The sequence below is a fragment of the Ciconia boyciana genome, chromosome 2, assembly GCF_034638445.1.
Source record: "Ciconia boyciana chromosome 2, ASM3463844v1, whole genome shotgun sequence".
NCBI classification, from domain to species: Eukaryota; Metazoa; Chordata; class Aves; order Ciconiiformes; family Ciconiidae; genus Ciconia; species Ciconia boyciana.
Window position 1 is genome coordinate 52,207,554 of NC_132935.1, and position 27,840 is coordinate 52,235,393.

The window sequence follows — 27,840 nt, forward strand, 5'->3', positions numbered from 1 at the left end:
AGCCCTGTTCCGCAGTCAGTGCCGCAGCCCACCGTCCAGCCTTGCTCATCCACGCTGCCATGGGTTCACATTCCTCTCGCACACCTTCCCCCCCTCAATCGCTCTGACATCCATAAGGAGTGGGGGGAAATAACTACAAGCTTGCAGCTGCCAAGCATTAATGCTAAATGCTGGCCAAGTAACGAAACTTTAATTACAAGCTGCAGCTCTCCACACACAACAAAATGTTCGGCGCTGACATCAGAGCTGGTCTCAGCTGCTCCAGCACTTGCGAGAGGCAGTAATTACAGCTATATTCCGCTCAGGACCAGAGACTGCTTTCAATCTCTGTACAGCAGCTCTACAGCTCCGCGGTCATTCGGCAGACATCTCTCAATACCACGATGGCTGTGCACCGTCAGGAAAAAAACCACAGGTTTCTCGCCAGCCTCAGACTGCAATTTGCTTTAACTGCAGCATACGCCAATTTTTATATTTGGGGAAGAAAATGACTTGAAATTACAGCCTGTTATGCTCCTGTTCACACTGATGTGAACTGTAGGGAGGGGGAATGCCAGCTGAGTCCGGAAAGTCTAATATGGACGTGAGTAAAGTCTCCTACATAGCCAATATGGCCCTATATTCACCAGCTCAACACACAAGCCCTCCCTACCCGCAGCCCAAGTTGCAAAATCCTATTTAACCTGCAAGCTCCTAGGACACTCCGACTCTACCTTTTCTCCCTTCTTGCGGCTGAACAAAGCACCAGCTCCTTGTGAAATCTCTCAGCCAAGCCCTGAAGAACAACCACCTGCTCTTGGGGTTCTTGCAAAGCTGTGCAGCTCCTGCGTGGCACCACAGCTATGCTGCTTCGACCAGGAGCAGGCAAAATCTGTGGACCTTGGACAAGAGAGCTCTTGGCACGTGCCAGTTATTCTCACCAACAAAAGAAACACAGCACTTAATGTCCTTCAGCCCTTTCTTAGATTAGTGCCTGCCTTCAGAGAGGGAGGCGCGAGCCCTGCAGACCCTCAGGCAGTGCTGAAGAAGTGATGGCTGGAAGGCAAATTCAGGCAAAATAACCCAAAATGTGAAATAAGGCATTTTGCCAGACACAGCAGTAATTAACCCCTAGAGAAAATGAAAAAGCAGGGAGACCCCTGTCAATGCAGATATACTCTAAACGAACAATGACGCTGATTTTAACAATTGCCCTTGAAGTTCATTTTTCACCTTTAAAGCATCTGATCGTACCTCTGTCACAGTGGAAATCCCCAGTCAGCTCCTTATTGCAATAAAAGCGCCCGAGAATGCTGTGGTTAACCAGCATATGGAAAAGAAGGGCATCGAAAACCTGCTCCTGGGCCTCGGAGACCTCCCCTGCAGGACACTGTCCTGGCTGTCCTATTTTGACTTGCCCAACCATGTCCATCTCAGCACCAAGTTGAAAAGGGATCAAAGACCTCAGGTGATCCCAGAGGACTCAGATTGCCTGGCGCACGTTCGCAGCCTGCGGAAGGCTGGAAACACGACCCTGCCTGCTAAAGCTATGTTCCCTTTGCATGCCAGTTAACAATGTCTTTCTGTGTGAGGGAAGACAGTTCCCTGTCCATGACAATAACCATATTAAAACCTAACAAATATTTTCCCACCCAGATGCAGGTGCCATAAAAGTTGACGCTTTGTAGGTTGGCAGCCAAAAAATAACTTGCCAACCCTAAAAGTAAAACTGGCTGAAAGTAAGCAGAGGACATACTGGACTTCACACTTGAAAATTTAGCACAAACACAGCCTCAGAGCTCAATTAAGCCTTTCTGTGCAACAGGCAGAACACTCCTGCCAGCAAGGAGATAAGCTTCAGTGTACATGGAACACGTAAAATCCACTTATTTTGAAGAAGGAGAACCCAAGAGCCCTATTATCAAATAAAGATCAGGGTGGGGGGCAGAAAGAACCTACAAAGACTGTATCTTTATATACTTCAGCAGTTTCTTAAATCGTATCTGTGTTCCAAGTTAAGTGAGGACATGGATGACACTTTAGACCTCAGTGTTTCAAATCCTATCCTATTTGTGTATAAATAAGAGTAGTAGGTCACCGCTTTGGAAGAAAGAAAAGAAGCTTTTCCCTGCTGCCTGCTACTACTTTGGGTGTATCATTCAGACAGATACATGCTCACCTGCACACGACGGCACTGCATCTTGCAACGGTCCTGCCAAAATAGCACACCAAAGCCTACAGACTTGGTGCAAGCAAAAAAAGGCTACAGAAGTCTCACCACAGAACACATTGAGTTAGAGCACAGATCAAGGAACAGTTATGTGTCTGTATTGTTACGGGTTTGGATATAGTGAAAAATATACAGGCTCCGCTCGTAATTGCTGCAATGAAAGGAAGGACTATCCCATGGTGAAATAAATACCTGGGAAACAAAGGCTCTACTAGACGCCGAAGCACTGTTACAAGGAGTGAATGATAAGCATCAAAACACAATGCAGCTTCATGACTTCAGAAAACCCTAATGGGCATCCTCCTATTTTGTAATAGATGCCAGTTAGAGGAAGTATAAATTTTCCTCTGAATGCGAGAGAATGAACGCATTGTTCGAACAAGCCTTTCATCTAAAGCATTTATGAAATACAGTGGTAATAAAAGCATTTACTTTTGTAATACCTCCATGAGTTTGTTTTTACATGTCCCAGTAAGTAACTGTCATTTAGAACAAAGCATTCCAAACAGCTGTTATTAGTAGATTAAAAATAATAATAATCTTCTTAAAATATGGCCAAATGTAACCTCAACCTTCAAAATATTGTTACCAACATTTATCTGTGCTACACCTAATTTTGCATATCACTTACCATATATGAAGGAAATATTAAAACCCGCTTATGTTTGCCACATGGCCATTGGGGATCATCTAAAAGATTTGGGTCGTATTCAACAAAGTCTCCCAGGTCACTACCTATAAAACAATGGTAAATGTAAGAAAGGAATTCATTACATCAAGAAATCTCTGGGCTTAACGGAAGTGGCAAACGAGTTCACAGATAATGCGCAAGATGATCTTCATGCAAGATTTTTGAAAGAGTCGAAAGATTTCCCTAAATCTTGAAATCTACTAATCTACTAATACAATTTGCAAAGATCTAGAGGACCTACGGCTTATGAATTACCTGGCAAATGTGAATTTAGGGCTTAGAGAACTGCAAAATTATATAAAGCTCCACAATGACTTTTATTCCCAGCAACAAGTTTTCATCTGTTTATGCAGATGTTTTGATTTGTTTCACTTAACATGCCAAAATATCTTAAGCATATAGTGCTTTGGCTTATGTTTTGTGCCTGGTTTTGTAAACACAGTCCTTTCCAGCCTAATAAAGGTCACAAGTATGATTTACGCCTTCAGCTTATGACTACCGTGTTGACCCTGTAAATTTTCCATAGCAAAGGAAGGTAACGATGAGCCTGATGCAGGAGGAACAAACAATGCTGGTGACAGGAGGAGGCACGCCGAGTGCCATCAGGGGCTGTCAATATGACCAGCAGTCTTGTTTACTTAACTTTCCATCACCCATAAGCCAGCTTTCCTGGACAAACAGGGAACGAGCTCTGTTTCACCCTCAACATGAGACTATATTTTGCTTAACTTAAGCAAAAAAGGGGGCTAAAACATGACATATGTCCGTCCTGCACAATAGCTGCCTATCACCAGGCTAGGGGAGGATATTAAAACAAGCTTCTTGAAAAGTTACCTGCATCAATGCTCCCCTGGGTGCTGTTAGCTCTTGCCAAAGAAAGGCTACGATGGCTTGCATTGCGAAATTGGGAGAAGGATGAGGTGGAGTCTATCGTGTTTCTCCGAGTTCCCAGAGCATTGGTGGGAAACAGGAACTGTGTATAAGAAACTGTCTAAAGAGAAAGTCAGAACGGACAGACAGTTACTACCAGGCCAGCTCGGCCGCAGCGGTATGCCTTTGGTGCATCCCAATTGGAAGCACGGGAAACCAAATTAACGAAGGATTTTCTGGATTTAATAGTTAGGCACAGATGAATAAACACCAGTCACCTACATTTGCTTCAGTACAGTCAGTTTATCCATGCAAAAAAAGCTTTTGCAAAGGCATTAATTCTTCAACAAAACAAAACCACAAACACACACACACAAGCTCTAATACGCTGGATTTACAAAATCCTACTCAAGGGTCAGATTTAAAAATAAGTCAATTTGGTTGGGTTTTTTTCAGTGGACCTTCTCTAGCAGATTTCAGCTGCTTCTTTACTGAAACAGCATCATCTATACGGGTCCCTCAGCACAGAGCTGCCAGAGGCAAATCACTTGAATGTTGCTAAACTTAAGCACTTTCACTGGTATTTTTCTCCTTTAGGATTTTGTCTGGCAGAGTCTTATTGGTGTCTTAAGTGAGCTCCAGTTTATAGCAAGGGTTGTGGGAGATCATTTACTACCTCCCAACATGGACTAAGTGTGAATGAATAACTTGCGACAAAATTATTTTTAGAGCGTACTGATTCTCTGCTTGTACCCTTGGCCAGGAATAGGCTACACCTTGCTTCTTGCAGGTTTGTTTTCCAAAACCAACATTATATTGAAGAAAAAAATGAGTCTCAAGACTCTAGACTGGTTTACAAGGAGGTCAGAACAGGTATCAAATAAAACATGTGAGCTTTCATTTATTTATATGCAGACAGACTGCCCTCAGAAATTTACAGCCTGTGGTCTGGCCTGACACCTGGTTAGGTGAGCACACCATGTGTAACAGCATTGACCTAGGGCCTTTAAATCCATATATGACAGCAGACTGGGTACACTGAACTGTAAAACATAAATCAGGCTTTCAGCAAAAAATGTTTTAATTTATGATTAAAATTGTCTCTCCTCTATGTATTGTTTAAAACGGATCACTTTCCCTAAAGAGTCATAATTGCTTATTCTATTCAAGTGAATGCAGTCTTGGATTTTGAAATACTCATCAGATTTGTACTACTGTCTTTCTGCTCTTTGGAAAAATATACTGTTAAGCAACATTTATTTTATTAAATAAAACTGAGAGCAAACAGAATTACAGCTTACAACTCTCACCAGAAATTATTTTCAAGCCCCTGACAATATACTCTGCAGTGATACCTCCTGCTACAGCCAGGGGAAGGCTGCGCAATTCGGTAATGCTTTACAGACTCAGATGTTGCCAGAGGCAAATTTCTTCAAGGAGACAGAGTTGTTTGCATTGACAGCTTGGGCAGTCCTCCTGAATTTCTGCTAAGCTTATTTACAGTTTGCACATACGGTGCTTTCACTACTGTGTTACACTGCATGTTATAATTTATGTTTATATTTGCGCTTGTAATTAGTTAAGCCATTTTTTCCCTTGTTACATACAATCTAAGGGAGTAGGAACTGAAGCATCCCCACCTTCCCGTCTGCTCCAAGCTCCACACCTTCAAGACCAATTATCTCTTTCAGACACACTCCAGCAGAATGGCACTGGCGTCCACCGTCCAGCTTCATATCCCTGGGAAATAGAACCAGAGCAGAAACAGCTCTTAATACACATGCCTTCTTCACCCTCCACCACCCAATGCTGAAATAAGGTAGCAGCATTAATCCAAACATGCCAATGCAAAGCACAGACCAGACAACTTTTCCTACGGGCAGCACTTGTGTTGCCTAAAATATATTATAGAGAAAATCCTCATTTTGCTCCAGGTGGCACCTCATACCCCACCTATAGTGCAGAGCCAGGTTCCCCATCATTGGGTGCCTCTGACAGAACCTGGCACTGGGAAGGAACTGGAAGTCATATACGCTTCAGGTGAGATCCATCAGTCTAGCCTGAACACTTGACTGCCATGTACGCAGCAGACTCCCAGGGTGCATACCCACGTCCCCCTATGCCGTGGGAGAGAGTTAATTGCCCGTGAAAGCCTCTGGGAGGGATTTCTGCTCCTCCGAGCACAGGAGAGTGTCCAAAGCCCAGCGACCCTCCTGCTGGAGGCCAGCAGGAGAAACCCAGCTCTCCATCGCCTCAGGATGGAAACTTGGGGATCTACTTTAGAAGGACTGACCCACTCAGCATCTTACACTTGGAGGTAGATGAGATGCCTGAGACAACCAAGCTGTATCCCATGCTTTAGCCTCACAATCAAAATGTGAATGAAGGTAAAAAAAGACTATGAGCAAATTTGTGCTCTTCAAACGACAGCTGCGTACAACTCCAGAGTATTTATCTCTCAATATTTTCCTGGCTGATTTCCGCTGCGGTCCAAGTATGTACTTAAAAATCTGTGTGGGATAGATGCTGACGCTGAGGCAGGGAGAAGCCCTGCAGGCTCTTCACCCGATTGCAGGGCTGGGCTATCTCCTGCTGCGTCTCTGCACACCCTCTTTCCTTGTCTTCCCTTTCCAACCTGTCACTCATTTTATTTCTCTGAAACATGGCAATCAGCGAGTCCCCAGTAAATCATGTACCTTACCGCTGGAAAAATCCAACATGTCTATCTGCTGGAAAACATACTTCTGTGACAAAGGAAAAGACTGTATCAAGTTTCTAATCCCAACAAAGTCCTCTTAGTTTCTTGATTGGGGTTCACTTAGCACAGTGTCACATTATCATTCCTGTTTCCTGATATCATGTTACTGAGGGGCTGGACAAATAATTATGTAAAAATAACCCTCTGTCAGAGGCATGGGATTAGCCTCTCCACTCTTGCACAGAACATGCTTAAAGGAACTATTTCTCATAGAGATAAATGCCAAATAGTAACCATTTCAGCAGGTCTTATCTACGAAACAAACACACAACCTGAGGAAGCCCCCAAACCCCCAAATGAAAACAAATATCTGAATTACGTGAAATAATATCAGAACAGTTTAGTTTCCTTCCACTCAAAACCTTACAGACATAGAGTAAGAAATAATGCTGTTACGACTTTGAAAACAAGTCACGGAGAAATTCCTCCATGCAATTAACAGACAAGGACAGATAACTCTGTAATTCATCAAATGAAAATCGGGCACCCTTTGAAGAGTCAGCACAGCAGCTTTAAAAAAAAAGAGCAGCTCTGGGGACTGAAAAGAAATCAGTGCTCTGGGAGCAGGGTCAGCTGGCACGTGTGAGCACACGCGGGAATGATTCCTGGACATTAGCTGAAGATCAATGGACATTAATGCCTCCATTTTCCCATCTTTCTGATGTTTCTGAAGAAGACTCTACCTTCAGGACCCTGTGAACAGGGGTCACTGCAGTCATTCTCCCTCATCCTAGGTGTTTTGCAAGGGCTACTTAGGATCTTCCCCTCCTCTACATATTCTCGCTGTTTCTAGGTAGTGTATGATTGCTTGTGTTGTAAAACAGAGTAATAAAATACTACTGTTTGGAGAGAAACCTGTCCTGAAAACAGAATTAAACTCCCTTTCTTGAGGAACATCAGTACTAAACAATGCACAGTTTCTTATCTTAGCATATAAATGGAAAGGCTCATCCTAGTTTATACACATCCTCCTCTCACAGGCCAAAGATCTCGGTGAACACCTAATAAGAAATTCCTATGTGACTTTACTGTATCCCTTTTGAGTTCCCTATCGCTACGATCAACAGCAAGCTAGTCAAGTTTTTGCAGGACAAGCCTTGATTTTTTTCCCTCCCTCCTATTACAGTCAAAAAGTTCATGAATGCCTCAGCAAAGCTCTCGCTGGGAGAGCAAGCCCAAGGGCTGCCACCCTGCTGCTGGGGGAGCCCCAGCACAGCTGCTTCTTCCCCACACCCCCAAAATCCCAAGAGCAACTAGGAAAGACCTGGGGGATGCCTCTGCTTTGCCCTCTCCAAACGGCTGAGTCGTGCCCAGGGAACGGTCAGGACGGTGGTTTGGGTACAGCCATGGCACCAGTGCTGCCAACCACCGCCACCAAGTTCTTCAGGACACATGCCCTCGTGTGGCACCACAGTCAATGGGCCCCGCGGGGCAGGAGCATATGGAGGATAGGCACTTTATATTTAAAAAAAAAAAAAAAATCAAGCTTTCACTGTGTTTCAGTTATTTAGATTACCGATGGGACTGAGGAACTGTACAAACCAATATCCAGTAGTAAAAGGTGCTTACAAAATGCAGAGTAGGAAAGATGGTCCTTGCCAAAGAGGCTTTTAAGTGAAGACAACTTCCTTCCTCCTCTTCCTCATTTTTGAATTTCCTGCTTTATTTTCCAAAAGTGCTTTTTAACAAAGTTTTCAAGGGATTCGAGCAGACACCAAAAAGCAAAAATAAATCACGGTAACTTAATTTTACTACCTTCACTTTATTTGAGCAGGGAAAGCTTAAGGAAATTAAAAGATCAGGGATGACATTTCCTTAGGAGGCAAAAAACTAGATCCCAGTTTCTGACAAAGTTTGGGGTACCCTGATTTACATCAGTGTCAAGCTCTAGCTATCGTATTTGTGCATACCATTTCCAGAAAACTGAGCAGTGTTATAAACTACACTCAAAACTAAGCATATTGTTTTAGTTACCCAGGACTGCAGAGAAAAACAAAAAGTTTCTCCACGTAACAGAGTTCACAGATTTTCTTGGAACAGTACCAGGTGACTTGGGATCCCAAATTTGTTGTGGGACAGTGAAAAGTTTTACTGAGCAGGTAGTTAAGAATCAAAACAGGAAATCTCACTGTGTCTTTTATTAGTCAGGCCAGGATTAAAAGAATATAAATTGGATGCTATTACCTTTGGAAGTATAACATTTCTTTAATGAATCAAACGTTATGCTCTGACGTGATCTACAAAGGCCCATGCAAGACTCCTGCTGGGCACTTGCTCTTTAAATGACAGCAACAGTTGAACACTTTAACCTGTGAATAATTTAGGAGTCCATTAAATATTAAAGAGATTTCTAGATACATGAAAAGCCTTCTCTTATTGCAAAAAGGAATCTGATAATTGTTTTTTAGAGATGTAAGCCTTTTGTGTCTGTATTTTATGCTTAGTGATTCCTGACTGTTAAGATTTATTCTAAAAGCAAAGTCGGTTCATGAGACATCAAGAAAAGATACTGTTCTTATCCGTCACTGTAAATAATTTCTACTTATCATCTCTGTTTATAGGGACAAGGACAATGACAGCTTTGGAAAAGACGTGCTGCCAGCCAGTCCAGCAGCAGATCTCCCGCTGCCCGAGACTGCCTGCTTTAATTGATCGAGAGCTTTCAGATCCTAATTGCCATTAGTGTTGCTAGAACAACAACTCCAGCAGCAATTTACAGGGAGAGGAGGTGGAAAAACTCCTGGAAAAATGGCTGTAATGGGCCAGTATCCTTTTTCTCTCTCCAAACATATTCAGGTATCAGCACGTCAGCTCTTGTCCTGATGTTTTGCCCAACATGGAGTAAAAGTTCAAAATTTAAACCTATTAGCTTTTGGGGATTCCTTGCTTAATTTCAACCTAAGGGAACAGGGCAACTCACAAAAATGAACAATGGTGGCTCTATAAAATTAATACGTGAGATGATCAGTTTTGAAATGTCCTGATGTAGGGAAAAAACCCAGATTTATGTGTCTTTCTGTAAAGCTAATATGCACTTGGTTTTGGTGTTTTGTTCAATTTGGGAGAAGCAAGGAAAATGGGCAATGGTAAAGAAAAGCAGGGATATTTCAGTTTCCCTATTATCAGCTAAAACCAGACAGTTATTCTTCCCCAGGCCTACGGAATGATAAATGTTCAGGAAAGGCACTCAAGATCGATGACTTAATCAAAATTGCCTCACATACAAAAATCTGTTGGGGAAGAATAGCAAGGAACTGGGTAACAAATCTGAAGGACGTAACAGAGTATCTTGCCTTGCTGTGTGCATAATTATTGCTACTATCCTTATGGCAATTTAGATGCTCTCATTTTTCCTGTAAATATTCCCCAGTTTTCCACACTCACTGCAATGCTTGTTACCTGACCTGCCAAATAACTGACAGCAGGGGTGCGGCATGCGAGACAACCTCACCTAAATGCTTCTTTTTGCCTCATTTTGCATACAACTTTCTTACCCAGTTTAAACAAACAAAGATCTCAGAGTTTAGATAACGAAGGCCGTTGGGAGTGACTGGCCTATAGACTCATTGATCGTTGTGGCTACATGTTATTTGGGGTGATGGTATTGAAAACCTCTTGCTTGCAGCATCATTGAATTCATTAGTGTTCTAGCCAGCATCTAGTTAAATTCAAATTTAAATTCAGCAGTGATTTATCTTTAGAAACTGGATGAAGCTGGTCTGTAGTGTTTCTGAGAAGGACACAAATTCTTTTTGTCTAACGACTTGCTGCTTTACTTCAGAAGAATGGTCTGTTTCCTGGGCTTCAATCCATTCAATTACTCATATTGTATTATTTCCCTTAACTGGAGGCAAGTTTAGTCAGATAAATACCTATATTCTTGTCAAGACAGCAATATTCAGCAGCTATGCCTACTGCAAGTAAGTTTCTAATCACTTAATGAATTCACTGCCATGAGGAATAAAAGATGAGGTGAATTGGCCACGTTTACAAGGACATGAACTGCCTGATGCTCTGGGTTTTCTGTCCTGTAGCTCATCCCCTCCAGCCCCAATGGCAGTGAGTCGCTGCGAGCCCAGCGGCTGAGATCGAATCTAAGACTAGCTGTGTTGCAGTGCCGCATCCGCGTGACACCACCAGCTCTCCTCCTCCCTTGGGTCCTCTAGATTCATCTTCTGGGCAGGACTTCACAGGAACTTGGAAGCTCTTAAAAGGTTCTTACAACACCACAAAATAAAATATCATTAGAACAGGTATGATTTCAATCTGTGAATGTTTTTGCCATTAACAAAAACAAGCCTAAAAAGTCCCTTTTTAAAAACATTTTTTTAATTTATGAACCATAACGATGCGTGCCAAAGAAAAAAACCCACAACACAACCACAACAGAACTATAAACCCAACTAACTGCACTACCTTCTTTTCCTGGGGGGAAAGACAATACGATACCTTCTTCCTCCTTTGTAACACCTCTAACAGTGACAGACATACATTGCCATTGCCTTTTTTGAAAATGCTTAGGCACCTTAAAATACTAACGAGAACTGGATTGCTCTCAGTTGGCTGCAAGCATATGCAGAGCCTTTCTGCAGGCCACCATGTTCTGCAGGCCACATGGAGCAACCCCAACAATAGTCCATGAGGACTGCCAGAGTTGTACCATCTCCTTGGAAGCCGAAGGAGAAGAGGTGCCTAGAGAAGCTCCAAGAGCAGAGAATGGGTTCCCTTCTTCCCCTGCCCAGGAAATACGCCTTTTCCAGGGTAGCTACCTGGAGGCAGAGCTGAACCTGGTCCTTCTCCATCCCAGCTGGGGTCACACGGAGGGTCCACAGAGCACCCTTGCGCTGACCGTGCTGGGGAGTGGGGTGGGCAGAAACCTGCAGGCATGTTCCCTGCACTGGCTGCAAGGGAGAGCTTGGCCGTAACAATTCCTCTCTGGGGACATGCGCTGTGATCCCAGCACCTGGACCATGACCTGCGCAACGGCTAAAAGGCTAATATCTGCTGTGTCTGATCCCTAGCTCTAAGGGCTGAAATCCAATTCACCTCAAACCATCTGGAGCCCATCGCCAAATGAATAATTCCTTCAAGTCTTGTTTAATCCATCTGCAAGTGGCTCCACTCTTCGGTCTGCCATGAAATTAATCCCCTCTGAGGGCCGAGAGCAGCAGGTCAGTATGCCTGTGTACGTGCACGAGCTGAGTGTGTGTGTGGTGGGGCAGCTATTTGCTAGTGCCCTGAGGCATCTCCCCCTGCCCTGGAAGAGGCACAGCACCAAGGCTCAACTCCACCTGCTGTGAGCTTCCACCGTGACAACCTTCGACAAAGGAGCTGTGAGCCACAGCAGCTCAGGGGTTGCTCAAGGTGCACCTCTGATAACTGTCATAACCTCCCATTTTCTGCCCATCTGCAGAACTAGATATGGATTAATTCTCATCTCCTGCAAGGAAGGATAAAGTGGATGCTGAACCTGAAATCCAGTTTCAATACCCTTCACAAAGTAGCTCTTCCATCTTTTGGAGTATTATATTTAAATAAGAAAGAGGAACTTGAAGAATAGTATTAGCATAACATTACATACGATGCTTCAAATTTGTAAGTATTATTAAAGAATACTGCGGTGTCAACATGATCCATAGTATAACATCAGTGAATGATGAGAAAGGAGCGGAGAAACAATTTTTATAAAGCACAAGTATCTCTCCACAATGGTAAAAAAGATTTAGTAGTCACTGCTGCATTTCCTCATGCATGTTTTGTTTGTAAATGTTACCGCAAAATCTCTGTGTGGTAACCGCAAGCATGTTTCACAGGTGAGCAAGATCTTGCTCAGCAGAAAAATTCAGATCATGAATACCCTTTAGCCAGGAAGATTTCCAATACATTGAAAAAGAGTAGCAACTGCACAACCAATCCTGCAGTACCACCAGCAGCCCTTGAATTGCCTCGCCTCTAACCTCTGCATTGCACAACGACTTTGTATTTCATAAAAACATAATCAAAGCATTCAGACAACGTTATCAGTGTTGCTGAATCCTGTAGGTGCTACCTGCTTCTGCAGATCAGCCTGCAATGATAACAAGAGTTTGTGTGTGTCTGTTAATTTAATAGCACAGGCAATAACACTGTTACAGTGCTCTCAGTACAGGGCAACCCTCTCATCACTGTCCTTAGCCACCACTGAACCCTACGTAGGGTCTGATGACTTTGGGCTGTAACACTGCAGGATGCTGGGGGCCACGGGAACCCAGCAGGCAAGATACTCAGCACTTCTTTCAACTCCTGACTTGCAGTATAGCCTTCCTTAACATTGCTTTCACCTGGCTACGTATGTTCTCACAGCTGCTCTGCTGGTCTAGGTGGGGGAAGAAAAGCACAAGCTCTGGTCCTGCCCATTACCCTACTCTTGGCCATGGAAACAGGTGAAGCTGTGCCTGTCTTCATGCTACCACCAAAGATGTGGGCAATCTTAACGTAGCCAGACGTAGAGAGGAGAATTTATGGCCCAGATCCACAAAAGTACCTGCCTCTCAGTGACTCCAGCAGGAGATAATGCATCTCAAAACCTCTGTCAATTTAGTTTTAATTCTCCTCTTTTCCCTCGCACAAAAGCACTATAAACTAAAGCATTAGGTTTCCATCAGATACAAGGTACGGACAAAATTTTGAGGGCAGAGAATTCTAGTGATTACTTCTGTTCATGACTTTTTTCTCCCTACCACGTCACTCTTTGCTTTGTACTTTTTGTTTCTCTTCAGCGTAACAGAGAAAACTAGAGAAAGTAATTCCCCTGGCACATGGTGTCCTTCCTTCTCAGCCCCAGCAAGTACCACCAGAGGGGCCTTCTGAAACCACAGGTAGCAAAAATGACCATTCATCTCTGGCAGCCTCCGGGCCACTCTGGAGTACATTTCCCTTCCAAAGCCTACTGCCAGCAGCACCCTGGCTCACCGGCAGCTGCCTGGCTGCCGGGGAGGGGGTTTGGGAAAGATATTCCAGGGGACAGCTCAACTTTCATCCTCTCATTTCATCCACTTCCATGGCTCTCCTCCCCGCACTCTCCAGACTTCCATTGGTATTTGTACAACCACTTGAAAACACAGTTTGGGGGCTTGGGGAAGGTTCTTGCTATTTGTAGCTTGACCTCAGGATGGAAGGTGGGCAAGCAGGGGCCACAACCTAGAGTACATTGCTTGAACCTTGCTGGTAAGGGGCGACGCTGCCCCATCCACCCTGGCCAAGTACGCAGAGTTTAGCTGTGTCTGCAGGAACTGCCTTTCAGATCGGTTTTTTAAGTGGATCTGTTAGCACAGTTCAGCTGCCAGCATCGATACAGTAGAGCTCTTCTGTGCTGCCTACAATACAACGGGGGCTGGCAGCCTCCCCAGCACACAGCTGTGCCTGGAGATTTCCTCGCCGGCCACAGTGCCCACGCGTCGGAGCAGAGGTGGAGAAGCAGCAGCAGCTCCACCATGTGCTCCTCTCACATGGAATAGTCCCCCCTGCACGCATGTCCACCCCGCTCCCCCTCTCCTGCCAGGGCTTCCTCCAGTCTTAATTGCAGACATGCCCAAGGTTCCCTGCAACGATTTGTTTCTTTTCCTAAACTCTTCAGTAATGTTTGCAGAATGTAAACCAGTTAGGCCATCTTGCCCGGGGACAGACATCAGCAATCCAGAGATTCAGAGAAGCAAAGCTAAAGGATGCTGTCACTACAGTACTTCAGCAGGGTACCAGTGTCTCTCCCCCCTCCTACCACATGTCCAAAATGTGCAACGAAGTAAGCAAGCACTGTGCAGCCTGAACAGAGTGGCTACAGTTTACGCTATACTGCCTCATCTGTTCTTTGCACCAGCTGTTCCTGGAAGGAGGTGCCATTGCATTGTTTCTCTCTTCCTCTGATGCTCTGGAAGAAAGGCAGAGGGCATTTTTTTTAACCTTGGCTTTTTAGCAAAGGGAACAGGGCTGGATTGTTTTGTACTGGCACTTCCTACCTTCTCATCCCATGCCCTTCTTGCTGCGCAAGCGTGGTAGAAGACATTACATGCTGAAATAATATTTAGGTTTGCAGCTGGGCTCATTACTGCTGTAATTTAGAAGGTATAACCAGTCATCAGCATTTCAAAATATATTCAGTTTTCAATAAAGAGGCAATTTCCACAGGGCAACGACCATAAAAGAATGACAGCGTACCCAAGAAGAACGAACAAAGCTGCCAGTCTGTCAAGAATTTGCCTGATGTGTCATCCCAGTTCAATTAAGGGAAAAAATTTACTGTAAGCAACAGGAGAGCAAGTCAACTCTCCTACAAAGGTGCCTCCTTTCCTTTGTGCATTAAAAATAATCTCCCTTTGTTTTGAATTACTGATGCACAAGCAGCTTGTGGCAAATCACTCTCCAGATTTGAATAGACGGTTGAAAAATACGAGCCAAATTCATCCTTTATGCACTGGATAAATTTGACTCTAGATGACTTGTGGGTCTTTTGAACCCACCTCAGTGTATCAACTGATTATTTCCCCCGAATTTTGTGCCCTGAAGGCGCTGAGCCGACCCCAGCTACAGGCAACTCTCAGCCCACCAGTGAGCGGCTGTGGTGGCCAGGCTTTGCTCCTCTGCCCCAGGAGCACGGAGCTGCGGCCGACCAGCACCGCTCTTCCCAGCCTTGTGCTGTGCCTCTGAAGGCACCCCAGCAAGCTGTGCCCCAGAGCCTGCCAGACAACGTCTCCTAGCCAAATCTGGTTTCTTCCACTTCTGCAGTTTCAGTGCAAGAGCAAAAAGCTTTCTCAGTCTTTGGAGAGCTGCTTCAATTCAAATAAACTTTTCTGTCAGAGGTCTTGTGTCTCAGCACATTGAGGGATGCAAGGCAGCTCCACGGACATTGCTTACACCAGCTAAGAACCTGTACGGTATTACACTTCTCACTGCTTTCCCCGACTGAATGATCTGACCAATGGGTAAATGTACAATAAGAAGGTATTATGTTTAAATCCGAGTATTTCTCTATAATTCTGGAAATCTAGATAGAGTAGCACCATGTTTGTGTGGGAGAATGAGAAAGCTAAGACTGCTTATAAAAAAAAAGTTGTGCTGTCCAGAGTACTTGTTTTGTCAATGAGTGAAGTCAGAAGAAACAATAAAAACAGTGCATTTTTTCAAGAACATTGATTTCAGGAGGGTAGTTGATTATCCGGTTTAATAATCAAAGATACCACAACACATATAAATAAACTGGGGACTGAGAGTTGTAGTTTTAACCTGGTAATGTTCCACAAGGCAAATATATCTAAGTGCATTTATCTCTTCTCAGAGCAGATATGTAAAAGCATTAGCCTCCATCATGCTGTTGTCCATTATCAGGTCTACATGCAGGCCCAGAAAGACTATGTAGTACATGTATAAATATACATACCCGACTTGGGTACAGTCTCGATATGGCAGCACTGAAAATATGCTACAGAAGGATCTTCTGCTGCTGATAAGGACTATTCTAAAATATAAAAGAAAATAAAAGAAATCAAAGACTAAAATTTAAAAATCCCACCACAATAAGCAAAGCAAGAGACGTTACCGTTGAGGAATTTGTAATCATAAAACTTCCATCACGGATGATTTCTCCCTCCTCTCTTTTATCTCACAGGTAGGGTATCGTGCTACTGAGCCTTTACAGAAGTGCTGAAGCCTGTGCCATACATTACACAGCGAATGAGCAGTGGAGTCCCATCCCCTCTACAGGCTTTCTAGGAAGACTAGCTTGAATGCATTACTTGGAATCCAGGACAGATGTTTTTCTAGTGAAAGGAGTCCTAGTGAAAGGAGTCCCCGTGAAAGGAGTCCCCCCAGAGAGGCAAGGAGCTGTTCCGACAACTCACCACTATGGCTGAAACTAAACAGACAAATCCAGCAGCAACCCAGGTGATGTACACCAACAACCACCTGTGCTGCACACCACAACTCTGTGGCTGACTTGGAGTCTGCACTTATCGGACAAGAATTTCCAGCTGCTGGTCATGACCCTTCTCTGCTAAACCAAAGGACTCCCTTGATTTTCAGCTTCCTGTTCCTGAAATAGCCTGATTCCTGAAATAGCCTTGATTCAGGGATGAAGTCAAAGTTTGCTATTATCATAAGCTTTCAGATCCTTTCACTGTTTTCCAGGTTCCTCCTTGAGTCTTCTCCAGTTTTTTCCCATCACCCTCCTTGGTCTCTGGGCAGTATCACTGGCCTCAGCAGTTGCACAGGTGGCAGATATAAACATCACATCTTTCCATCTTACCTTTAAGATCAGTGCCTAGCCCTGATGACCTGCCAGCCTCTGTGCCCAGTAATCACATCAGCCCTCTTGGTTATGATGCTGCATTGACACTCAGGCATGACCGACCCCACAGCTCCTCGCCCCTTCTCCTCCAGCACCATGTCTACCTTGGTCACTAACTGGCAGGGCTGAATCCCTCCTGTAAGCATGGCTTGCTTTCATTCCTTACAGGCAGGTAGCTCAACATTTGGCTATATGCAAGCATACATTATCTGCCTGCACAGAGCTTATCTCAGAATCCAGGCCACTCTTACAGCAAATGCCTTGTATTTTTAACCAGTCTCCAACTCTCTGCATCATCCGCAAAGTCACTGTGTGGCATTAAATCAAATACCTTAGAGCAACCTATCTGTTTTACAGCCACACTATTACCTTTAGCCATCAAGCTCTGACATATCAGTAAGCAACATCAAAACCACCTGGAGGTCAAGACCCACTTTCCATAAAACTGTGTGGACTGCCAATAGCTATATTATTATAGTTTTGGAAGATGCAGATTGGCAGGAAGCCAAGAGAAGCTTGATCAAGATGTAAGATACAAAAATGCCAATAAATAACTGATTGTTTATAAATATACCCTCTTTCCTTATTACCTTCAGGACACCAATAATTGTACAATGTACACTAAAAAGACTCTTCTTCCCCCTGAAGTTGGCCAACAGGCTGCATCCCCTCAAATTCCTCTAAGACACAGTGATGGCAATTTGTGCCATCTTCTAATGTGATTGGTGTTAGAATTTACTGATGTTTTACCTGTCTAAAAATCTCCACTTGTGGTCCAAATGCTAGGACCTACCGCTAGGCTGGTTGTCAGGGCTATTGTACTTACTTGCTCTGCTCTCCAACACTGATTTTTCTGACATCATGTGCCACAGGTCTGTATGTGAGGATTTCACCCAAATTTTTAATCCTTTGTGCTACACTGGTCAAAGTTGGACAACAAACCCTAGCAAGCTATTTTGTTCTTTACTGTCCGAAAACCACCATATGCACCTTAAATCTCATACCAGTTACGCTGTTATTAAAACACTGTTTCCTTAAGGGACCAGCTTAGTCATCGTTCTTGGAAAAGGTTTAGATCCCCAAGAGAGCTGCTGCATGTAATGCTTGGAAAAATGCAGAATGATCAATTTTCCTTCTCCTGGATCATTCTGTTACAGCAATCCTATTTTCTTCCTTAAAAGCATGTTTAAAAGCAAAGTGGTATTTACCCTTTAATAAAGGAGGGTTTCTAATAATAAACATGCATACAGCATTAGGAAGATCTCCTGCAGCGGATGAAGTAGGGTTTCATTGTTTCTATGAATGCTATAACACCCCTTACCTATGGTAAATATCTCAGATCCTATAAGATGGTCTCATGGTGCAGCATTAAGTTATAGAGCAGGGGGGAATCATTTTTTCACATTTGAGAAAGGCAATCCACAAGCAAAAAAACCTGGCATATGATTAATTTTGTGCTTGCCACTGCTTATTGCTGAATGGCTGCTACTCACAACAGCTTGCTTGTTCACTGGAAGCCTTGTTTGCTGATGTATGAAACTTGGCACAGATTTCAAGGCTGACATCAGAAAGCATCTCTGAATTCGGAAAACCATGGTACCCACTAAGTGTATTCCCCCCACTCCCTCTGGTTGTTTCTGGAAATACAGCTCTTCCGCCAACACCCTACACCTCCCTAAAAAAAAAACCCCAACTCTTAATACTTAAAGAAAAACAAACTGGTCCTTCCCATGTCCACAAGCAGAGACAACAGTGGGAAGTTACCACAGAAAACTTGCTGTGTGTAGCAGAAGGGATCAGACCAGAAAGGAAATAAAAAGCACCAGCCTAGCCTCTATTTTTTTTCAGATTTCTTTCCCTTGGGACCCAAGTATTGCCTCTCTTTCCATAAACTGGGGAACCCCCTTTACATAAAGATCTCTCAGGCAGAGCAGGAGAGGAGCCCATGGCCTCCACTGCCGGGATGCCACAAAGCCTCATCTGCAGAGCTGCTGGGAGGGCTGGTGCAAAACAGTTTCAGGAGCTGGACTGGAAGAGAAGCAGGGAAGGCAGGGGTCAGAAGCTCACCATAGAGGGATAAAACAGCGTTTATTTAGAGGTCTGATGATACACATGGAAAACAGAAAAATTCTGAGGGCCTGCAATGGTTTGCTGGAGCAGAAAGTCCAGAAACTTGTTGCAAAGTATGCTTTGGAGAAGAAGGTGTGGTGGAAGCCCATTGCTGTTCAAGAAAATCAAATTACTGTTTATGGGAGAAAAGCATTTTCCTGGATCTCGACTCTTCAACAAAGGGCGTCTACAATCCCGCGCAGCTCTGAATGAGCTATCTCCAACATCAGAAGCAGCTTGAGTCAGAATGGGTTTACGTGCCCTGATTGCCGTTGTGCCACCTAGACATGTTTAAAATCACTTCATGAAAAGGTTTTCAGTCTCTAATTCTCACATTTCACCAAGAAGTTGTACTAATTACTATGGTTCAGAGCAGCCATTATTTTGCATGAGAGCTCTGACTATGTGCAACTGTCTGAGACTGTAAAAGCTAATCTTCCAATTTCTTTAATGAGGTGTATGCTACGAAACTACAAAAGCTTTCTGAGCACAAGGCTCTCAACAGAATCAGTAATTTGCTTGACTTGAAGAATAATGTCTGTTTTCCTCAGCGTCTGTCTAGGTTTGATTGTGTTCCACCAAAATGCTGCGATCAGGCAATGTGATATACATCATATGTACCATATACATGTGGAATACTGTAGTCTCTTTTCTTATACCTGATTGATGATGTTTGACTACCAGGGCTTTGCTGCCCTGCAAGCAAAGGTGAACACACAAACCATGGATGCTGTCTGGGTAGCAGCCATCATTCTGGAGTCTCCCAAGTTCAAGCTGGGGCTATTGGAAGGTGGCTGAGAGTAATTAAGAACTGTGAGGATGCCGCAAATAGTCAACCTCTTAAAGTGCATGTGTGTGCATTTCCACAATGAAAAGGGCAGCAAAAGAGACCTTTCATAGCCTATGGGTGGTGTTTGGCCATGGCTTAGATCTGTATACTAACAAAAAAATTGAGAAAGCAATGGCATGGGGGTGGGAGAGGAGCATTGTTTTACTGCCTTTATATCTGCTATATAGGATGACTCTAGAAACGTTCTTGTCCCATTCTCACCATGAATTGTTTGTTGAGCTGGCTCAGGTTACTGTTTTGGTGGCCTGTTTCTGCTAGATAGGAAATCTTCTGCTTCACAGTTTATGGAAGATACCACCAATAAACGTGCTGAGTAAAGTGGGTGAAACCACACGCCGGTGGCTACCTGTGCTAATTTGTATGTTAGGGTTGACTTGTCTTTGTCTTTTAATGGGAAAATTTATTTTGTGCTCTTTTTCAAGACTGCTTTGATAATACAGTCTAGGAAACCTAATTTTCCAGCTCCTTTAATAAGCCATGTCCTACAAATCTGAAGAAACCGGTTCAACCAGTGCACAGAACCATCAACAGGAAGCTTTACAAGGACTAGCTGATAAGCTGCAACCTGTGTATAGGTGGTTTTTCTCTGTGCTAAATAGCTGAACTGTTATTTTAACCACAGCCGGTCCTGCCTTGCCGCTGGCCTTTGGAAGGCTGGACCCAGAGCATCGTTGCTCAGCGCAGGCCATCCCCGGGGCCGAGAGGGGAAGAGCTCTCAGTGCCGCAGGACAAGGACATGCCATGTCACAGGTTGAGAGCCGCAAATAAGGGCAGTCACCAGAGAAAGGAGCCCTGAGCTACCATCCACACTGCAGTTTTCTTTGCTGTGACACTCACAGTCACAAGCCAGTGAAACAATTACTGAAAGCGCTAGCTATTTTAAAGCCCAGCTATCAAATTCACCACTCAAAAATATCTTCTGTGTAGATGTTTTCAAAGCTGGGTTCCTCAAGTTAAGTGAAAGGCTGACATGCTGCGACAGAAGGATCAGGGGTTTCGGAGAGAGCTCAGAGAGCCTGACTCCAGCCGAGCTCGGCGCCTGCGTCCTGCACGACCACGCACAAGCCGCCTGGGATGAGGTCCCAGGCAGAGGAAGGAGCCCCAGGAGGGTTTTCTATCCATTGCAATACCTGTGCTCCTCTGTGTCACAGGGAACCGGGGAGGACACCAGCTTTAAAGGTCTTAAGGCACTCAGAAACTCTGTTAATTTTACGAAGAACACATAAAGCTGATCCACCTGAATTTCCAGAGGTCCTTTTCATCCAGAATGCCTATTAACTTCATTGACTGCAACAGCATCCAGATCCCTCTGAAAAACAGGGTATGTGCTCAGCTCACTTACTGCTAGATTTAGCTGGCCTTAGGGGTGACACAAAGTGTTGACTTTGCGTTTTATTTTTAGCTAATATCGCTGTGGCTCTTTGTCCATAGGACAAGAAGCATTTTCAAAACTGTGTATCTTATTCTTATTGTATCTGTGTTCTAGATGAAGGGATCTTTATTATGGTCATGGAAATATTCTGGAAAACTGTGTCTGCTGATAAAGATAAGAAGACAGTTGAATGACAGAAGCTTACTAACTGTTTTCTTAGCAAGAAAAATATTCAGTTATATTATGAGACATAATGACTAATGTATAAACTAAGATAAAATGCTAGGATATATCCTACAAATACTTTTTTGCAAGAGATGGAGAAAAGAGTTCACGAATCAAATATTTATCCATTTTTTTGCAGGTAATATTTCTATCAAGTTTATGGATGTATTTTATATATGCATCTCAGAAATTACTCGTTCTCTGTGGAATTTGCATAATACTTTATGAATAAGTATTTTTTGCTAGAATTCCCAGAGTGTACACATATTTATGTACAAAACAGACTAAAATTAGAGGGCTGCTTTTCAGCATTTGATTCCACATGTATTTGTTGTAAAGACAATAACCAGCCACTAGTCAGACAATAGTTGTCAACAGTTCTGCATGTGTCTGTTTGCTACAAAAGCTGTTTCTAAAAAGCCGTCACCTCTCAGAGCCACCTTCTGCAATATTTATGTTGATTACTACCTTTCACTTCATTTAATTGTACGTGTGAGAATAAACGCAAGGGAAATTTTGCTCGAGCCAAGTAACACCTACCAGAATACAATTCATAAAACTGCGGTTCGATGTAATGTCAGAATTTCTGTTGACCTGGTGTCATGTTTGATGGAAACCACAGGCTATGTGCACAAATCAGTCCACATGAACATACGTGGTTCGTGCCCACAGCAGCTGTATCGGAACAGGTATATGCAAGGGTCAACTATCAGTGGGATGATTTAGTCTATATGCAATCTGTTCAGGTAGTCTATTTAAAACCTATTCAAGTTTGGAAGGACAAGAATAAAATCATGAGGCACGTGGGGAAATTGCCTTGGGAAAAAAACCAGAAAGGGCAGGTGTCTTCTTTATAAGCAGGGAGGAGCTAGTTTCACTTCTGAGCTGGATGATACTGCAATAAAGAACCTATTTTGCTGATGGGAACACCACAACAGGCACCGTGCCTTTGCAGTAAGGGAAGTTGCAGGACAACTGTCCTTTGCAGGACAGGCACCCTGCCGACTGCTGCTGTGTAGGTCCCACCAGTGCCTATGGCTGCAATCCAGGCAGCGCACAACCCAGCTCGGGGTGTGCCGTGGCCGCAGCTGCACCCCTCACACATCTCCCGGGAGCTCCTCTGCCTGCGTCTGCCCTGAAAACAAGGATCCCACTCCTCATCTTGCCACAACCATCCCCAGCTGCACGTTTACCAGCCAGCACTTTGCATGCAGGAGGACACAACAGTGCGATCGGGACCTGTCAAATTTATATTTTATCTTGCAAGACTCAGGATAATCTTAATACCTTACCCTGAAGCTGTTTTCTTGAGTCCCTTGTCCAGTAAGCCTCCTGCCACAGGCAGCCCTGACAACCCAGCTAGCTTGATGTCTACCCTTACACCCACTAATCGATGTTGAAATGTCATTCAGCCATTGCTAAACTTGTTCCCGGCAGGTTTGGCCATGCGCCCCTCTCACGCTTAACACCTGGCACTACCCTCAAAGAAATGCAACTAGATTATGCCTCATTTCCTCCAACTGATTTTCATTTTATGCAAGTTATTTGTATTATGGAGACACAGGCCTTAAAAATCCATGGGCTAGCACTTCCATTGACTTGTACGTCACCCGAGGAAGGAGTGTGCATTGCAGCCTGCACCTTCACAGACTATTTTAAAGGTCATTACTACGTATGTGGTATGGGGTAAGTGGCAATGGCACGCTGTGCTCTTGCACAGGGATGCTGACCCTGCCCTTTCCCCCGCGCCCCATGGATTGCCTTTGCAGAAGCAGCCTTTGGACGCATAGTACCTGCCGTTTCTGGTATCATGTTGCCGCATGTTCTTGATAAAATGAACCTTCTTAAAGTTCTTTGGTCTGGGTGATCCTGAGAGTGTCCGACATCTGAAAAATAAATCGGGGTGGGGGGGTTGAGGGGTGGGAAATAAGAGTACTCAGTTCCCTGCTGTACGGCCAAGACGTCTACACAAAGGCAGGAAGGAAAGACGACACAAATGATTCAAGTCACCCCGTGTTAGGAATCAGCAAGAACAATAAAGACAGTAAGTCTAGAAATGCAACAGCTCAAATTAAAAAAAATACTTAAAATAATAATAAGAAAAGGCACCACCACCCCTCCCTTCATGCAAAAAAACACATCACAAAAAAAATCTCAGCAAAATAAAACTTCCTGTAATCCGCCGTGACAGCTTAGCCCAAGCTTTCAGAGGAAAAAAAAAAAATTAAACTAAAACAAAACCTGGTAAATATGCGATTTTCCCCCTCACACCAACACCCACACTTTTGTATCCTCCTCAGCTATTGATAGAGGAGCTATGGAGGAAAGTTCTTTCTTCTTTTAATTTTAGAAAGATTTAAAATCTCTCATTTGCAAGGATAATTCCTATTTGCTTTTAACTCTCAATATTACTTTTCACATTCCTGACAGCATACAAAACAACTGAAAATAAAATAAATTACCTCGGGGCGGGGGGGGGAGCGGAATCTTTCTTCAAAACATTAATCCTTAAATCTATTTTACATCTGAACGGACTTTTTAAATTGCAGTTAGAGAAAGAAATTGCCAGAGGGAGGAGAGATGAGACAAACAGCAATATCCCTCCTCCCTTCCAGCCTTGCTCTTTTTAATCAGCTGAAACCACAGAGCCATGTGAAATCTTTCTCTGTTTTATCTCAGTGCTGTTTTGTTGCAAGGCACAGCACAATGTGCAGGCACCGGGGATAACTCCTGCGCTCGCTGCACGGCCAGGGCTGCTGGACCACAGCTGCTGCATCCTCCGTGGGAGCTAACGGACAAGCATCCTCCGCCGGCACACGGGACCAGCACACACAGTCCCTCTGTGTTGAGCCTCCCTAACCTATTTTTCCCATCCTCTCCTATGCATAGGCAGAGTTCAGCAGCTTCCCAACCCTGAGAGGTCCTTTTGTTGGATTGAAACCACAGGCCACCAGTCCCAAGCCACCAGGGACTGCCAGTCCCCGTTGCTGCACCCAAACGCCATCATGCTGCATGGGCACACCCCGAGGGGGGACCCCATCACTTTGCCATTTCTGCCTTTCTCCTGTTAGTAAAATCCTTGAGATTCCCTCACCCTCTGGTTGCAATTAGCCTTCTTAGCTTTTTCACGGGAAAATACCACCAAGAGAGAGGTTCTACCACCAATTCTGCAAATTAGCAAGTAAAAATACTTCCTTGCAAACCATACTTTGTCTATATCTTTTGCCAATTATACGTGTTTGAATCATTTATGAGAACGCTTCATAACACGCTGGTAAGCATTCAATGGTAAGCTTTGTAAAAATAACCAACCCTTGGTAATAGGCCAGTTGGCACAGCTTCTGCTATTAAGTCTTCGCTTCGAAGTGGGGAGAGACAGCCAATCTGCATGTGGATAAACAAGGCTATAGGCTAAACACCGATATAAACCAGCTGAATTACAGGTCCTAAGATAAAGAGACATTCAAAATTAAGCTGCTGCCTTGCCGAACAGCTGACCTGGAAGCATACCGCGCACTGGTCAGATTACTGATCAGCCCGTTTCGGAACTGTTAAGCAGTTGCTCCATTTTCCATCACCCCAGAGGATTGCCTAGTGACTAATTACTGTGGTCCCCAGAGAAGCTGCGGCCTCCTGGATGCAGAAATAAAACCGCACTGAAGCTGCTGATATAACAAGGACGGGGGCAGATTTATTAGTGAGGTAGCAGTCACAAACCTACCAGCCAACACACAAAGACAGTAACACTGGTTACTGAAATCAGATTGTGTGTGCTTAGAGAACAAACGATAAAAATCCATAAAAAATAAGAATACTAAAAATACTAGCCTTCAAAAGCTTGCTTTATTAAACCAGCTGTACTTACTTTTTAAAGGTACTACATACGTTAGGGGATAGTCATTCATGTTAGTGACAACTAAACTTTTCTATAATCAAATCTGACTTTTTATTTCCTGACATTTTATTTAAATACTGACTTTTTATTTAATAACCTAAAGCCAGGGAACATGTAATTCATGTCACCTACCACCCTGCAGGGCGTGTGAGGTTTCAATACCTTTACCCACTATGAAGAACATCTTAACATGAACACCCAGCTACTTTTCAAATGGGGAGGGACAGCAAGTCTGTCCTTGCATGTGCCTTACAGACAAGTAACCAGAGATAAAGTAAATAAAATGACCTCCGCAGTGGGGCATTTTCCTCGATGTCCTCCAGAGTCTCCAGAGAAGATCGCTGGGAGATCAGCCGACGTCTGCAGAGAAAACAGAACACAAAACATCACCGCTGGTTAGAGGGCACAACAAAGTCCTCAGAGCTGTTATTTAGTGAAGCTCACAAACTGCCGTTCACTAGCCGAGCCATGCCTTTGGATATTAATAAATTCCGTTCCATTCTGCTTATCTTACTAAATCTATTTGATCCCAACCAGAAGCAAACTTACTCCATACAAGCTTCTATAGCAAAACGGAAGTTGAAACTTCCCAGCAGCTCCTCCTCAGTTTGTACTTTCAGGCTTTCCTTCCTTCAAGGGCTTAACGCCCGCCTAACGCAAGTCCCACATTTGCTGCGGTAGAGTTTGCAATGCTACAAGTACAGTTCTTTGATAAAATAATGCAGACGTAGATCTACAGAGACTGCCTGTCATTCACACTGCCACAGGGGACGTTTCTCTTTGCCCCTTGCATTTTTTACCAAATAAATGCCACTCGTTTCTCAGCAATGTCCGTCTCATCACTCCTGTGAGGAGTGACTGAAGAGATATGAAAGATGAAAGAGTTGGCAGCACTGGGCACAAACCAGCAGTTTAAAAGGGAGCTCTGACCATCCCTGTGAGCAGCACAGATGAGTTTAGTCCTGTTTTAATCCATTTTTCTACAGCTGAGTCAGATCCTTCCTCCACCTTCAGTGACACGAAGTAAGGAAATCGTAGCATTTCAACTTTTCCAACTGTTCAGCGGGCAGGGAAGAAGCCCCGGTACAGGCTTGGTTTTAGCAGCAACCACTGCTGCACAGCCCCCAGACACCCCAACAGCAGCACAAAACGAGGAGCTGCACCCAGCCCTCCAAAAAATACCACGAATACAAAGAATAAATGTATAAGATACAGCCCACCCACAGGCACATAATGAAAAATTAAGCTGGCAATCATCAAGACGACCCTGTCGGTGGGCGTTAAGCAGCTGCGACAGCCAGCGGCGCGAAGGCACCATGCCACAGCACCCAGCTAGCATGAGGACTGTCAGCACCCATCGCTCCTAGGGACCACTGCTGAGGTGTACAGTACCTCGGCAGTGATTTTATGAGTATGAACTTAAGTGACAGAACTCCTCACAGACTACCACTATTTTTTCCCTAATTACCTTAATACCCTTCCCACAGAGCTGCCTTACTCCCTTGATCTGCAAGTAAAGCGTTTCCAGAATCTCAATGTGTTATGAGCACCCCCAAGCTTGGAAGGGTGCTCATTAATTTATTCCTGGGTTGTATTTTCACAATAAATTGTTTTCTCTGATGCCAGTGTAAGCAGTTTCTAATCCTTCTTGCAATTTGCTAGCCCCTCCAGTTGTGCTGCTACAACTGTTCCTGCAGCCATGCTGCAAATCTGATTACCGAAATGTTTTTCAGTTCAAAATAACCCTGAGGTTCAGTGATTCAGTTTATTACTAGTTCAAACACCAGATTTCTATCACTAACCCCCAGACAACACATTTCAGGACAGTTTGAATGTGTATGCGGCTTTTCGTGTACTTAGAAAATCATAAAAAAAAGGTCAAACAATGTATAGAGCAACTAAGTGTGAAGCATAATCCTCTTAGGAAAATATGCAAACCTAAATCCCCTCAGGCTTTGTCTAAACTAGACTTTTAGAAGATCTGGTGCAAGATAGGATACACCTTCAAAATGCTAAGGAAAAAATAAAGTCTGCATTTCAGGGTATGCTGAATTTGTTGGCGTAGACAAGGAAGAAGAGACCAAACATCTGTCTCCTGCACCCATGGGTGCTCCCTCGGCTCCATCCACAGTCAGAGGACACAGAGATGCTCTTATAGGAAGAAATTCAGATCAGGAGGAGCTCCCCCTCCATTTTCAGTTGCATTGGTCCATAAACAAAAGTTGGACCAGCACTAGTGGTGCTGGTGGTGCTACCAGCTGGTGGTGCTACCAGCACCACTGATGTAGCAGATGATAGCTGTTGCTTTTTAATACCTCTTTATATGTCATTAGTTTAATAACACTTTTAAATGATGGTACCCTCCCATCTTGTGGTATTAAAACACCAAAAGCGTACTTTGCGTGTTGTTAGTCAAAGAGAGATAAACAACAGTACAACCTTGCCACCTTCTTCCTATAATTTTATCAAATTAGTCAGACAGTATTGCCCCTAGATGCCTGTTAGATGCCGTAAGGTCCTTGTACAACACCAGACGCATATTC

General features: G+C 43.9%; 1 protein-coding gene across 2 annotated transcripts in view; it reads right to left on the reverse strand.

The window, feature by feature from the left end:
* CABLES1 (Cdk5 and Abl enzyme substrate 1) overlaps positions 1-27,840 on the reverse strand; it is a 75,178-nt gene that overhangs the window by 13,042 nt on the left and 34,296 nt on the right. The window contains exons 2-7 of one of the 2 annotated variants that reach the window (XM_072852635.1): positions 25,586-25,657; positions 23,196-23,288; positions 15,941-16,018; positions 5,411-5,510; positions 3,735-3,891; positions 2,841-2,944 (exon numbers count right to left, since the gene is read on the reverse strand). In XM_072852635.1, coding sequence (XP_072708736.1) covers positions 2,841-2,944; positions 3,735-3,891; positions 5,411-5,510; positions 15,941-16,018; positions 23,196-23,288; positions 25,586-25,657 — 604 coding nt within the window. The remainder of the gene's footprint in view (positions 1-2,840; positions 2,945-3,734; positions 3,892-5,410; positions 5,511-15,940; positions 16,019-23,195; positions 23,289-25,585; positions 25,658-27,840) is intronic. The other variant, XM_072852636.1, reaches the window with a different exon arrangement.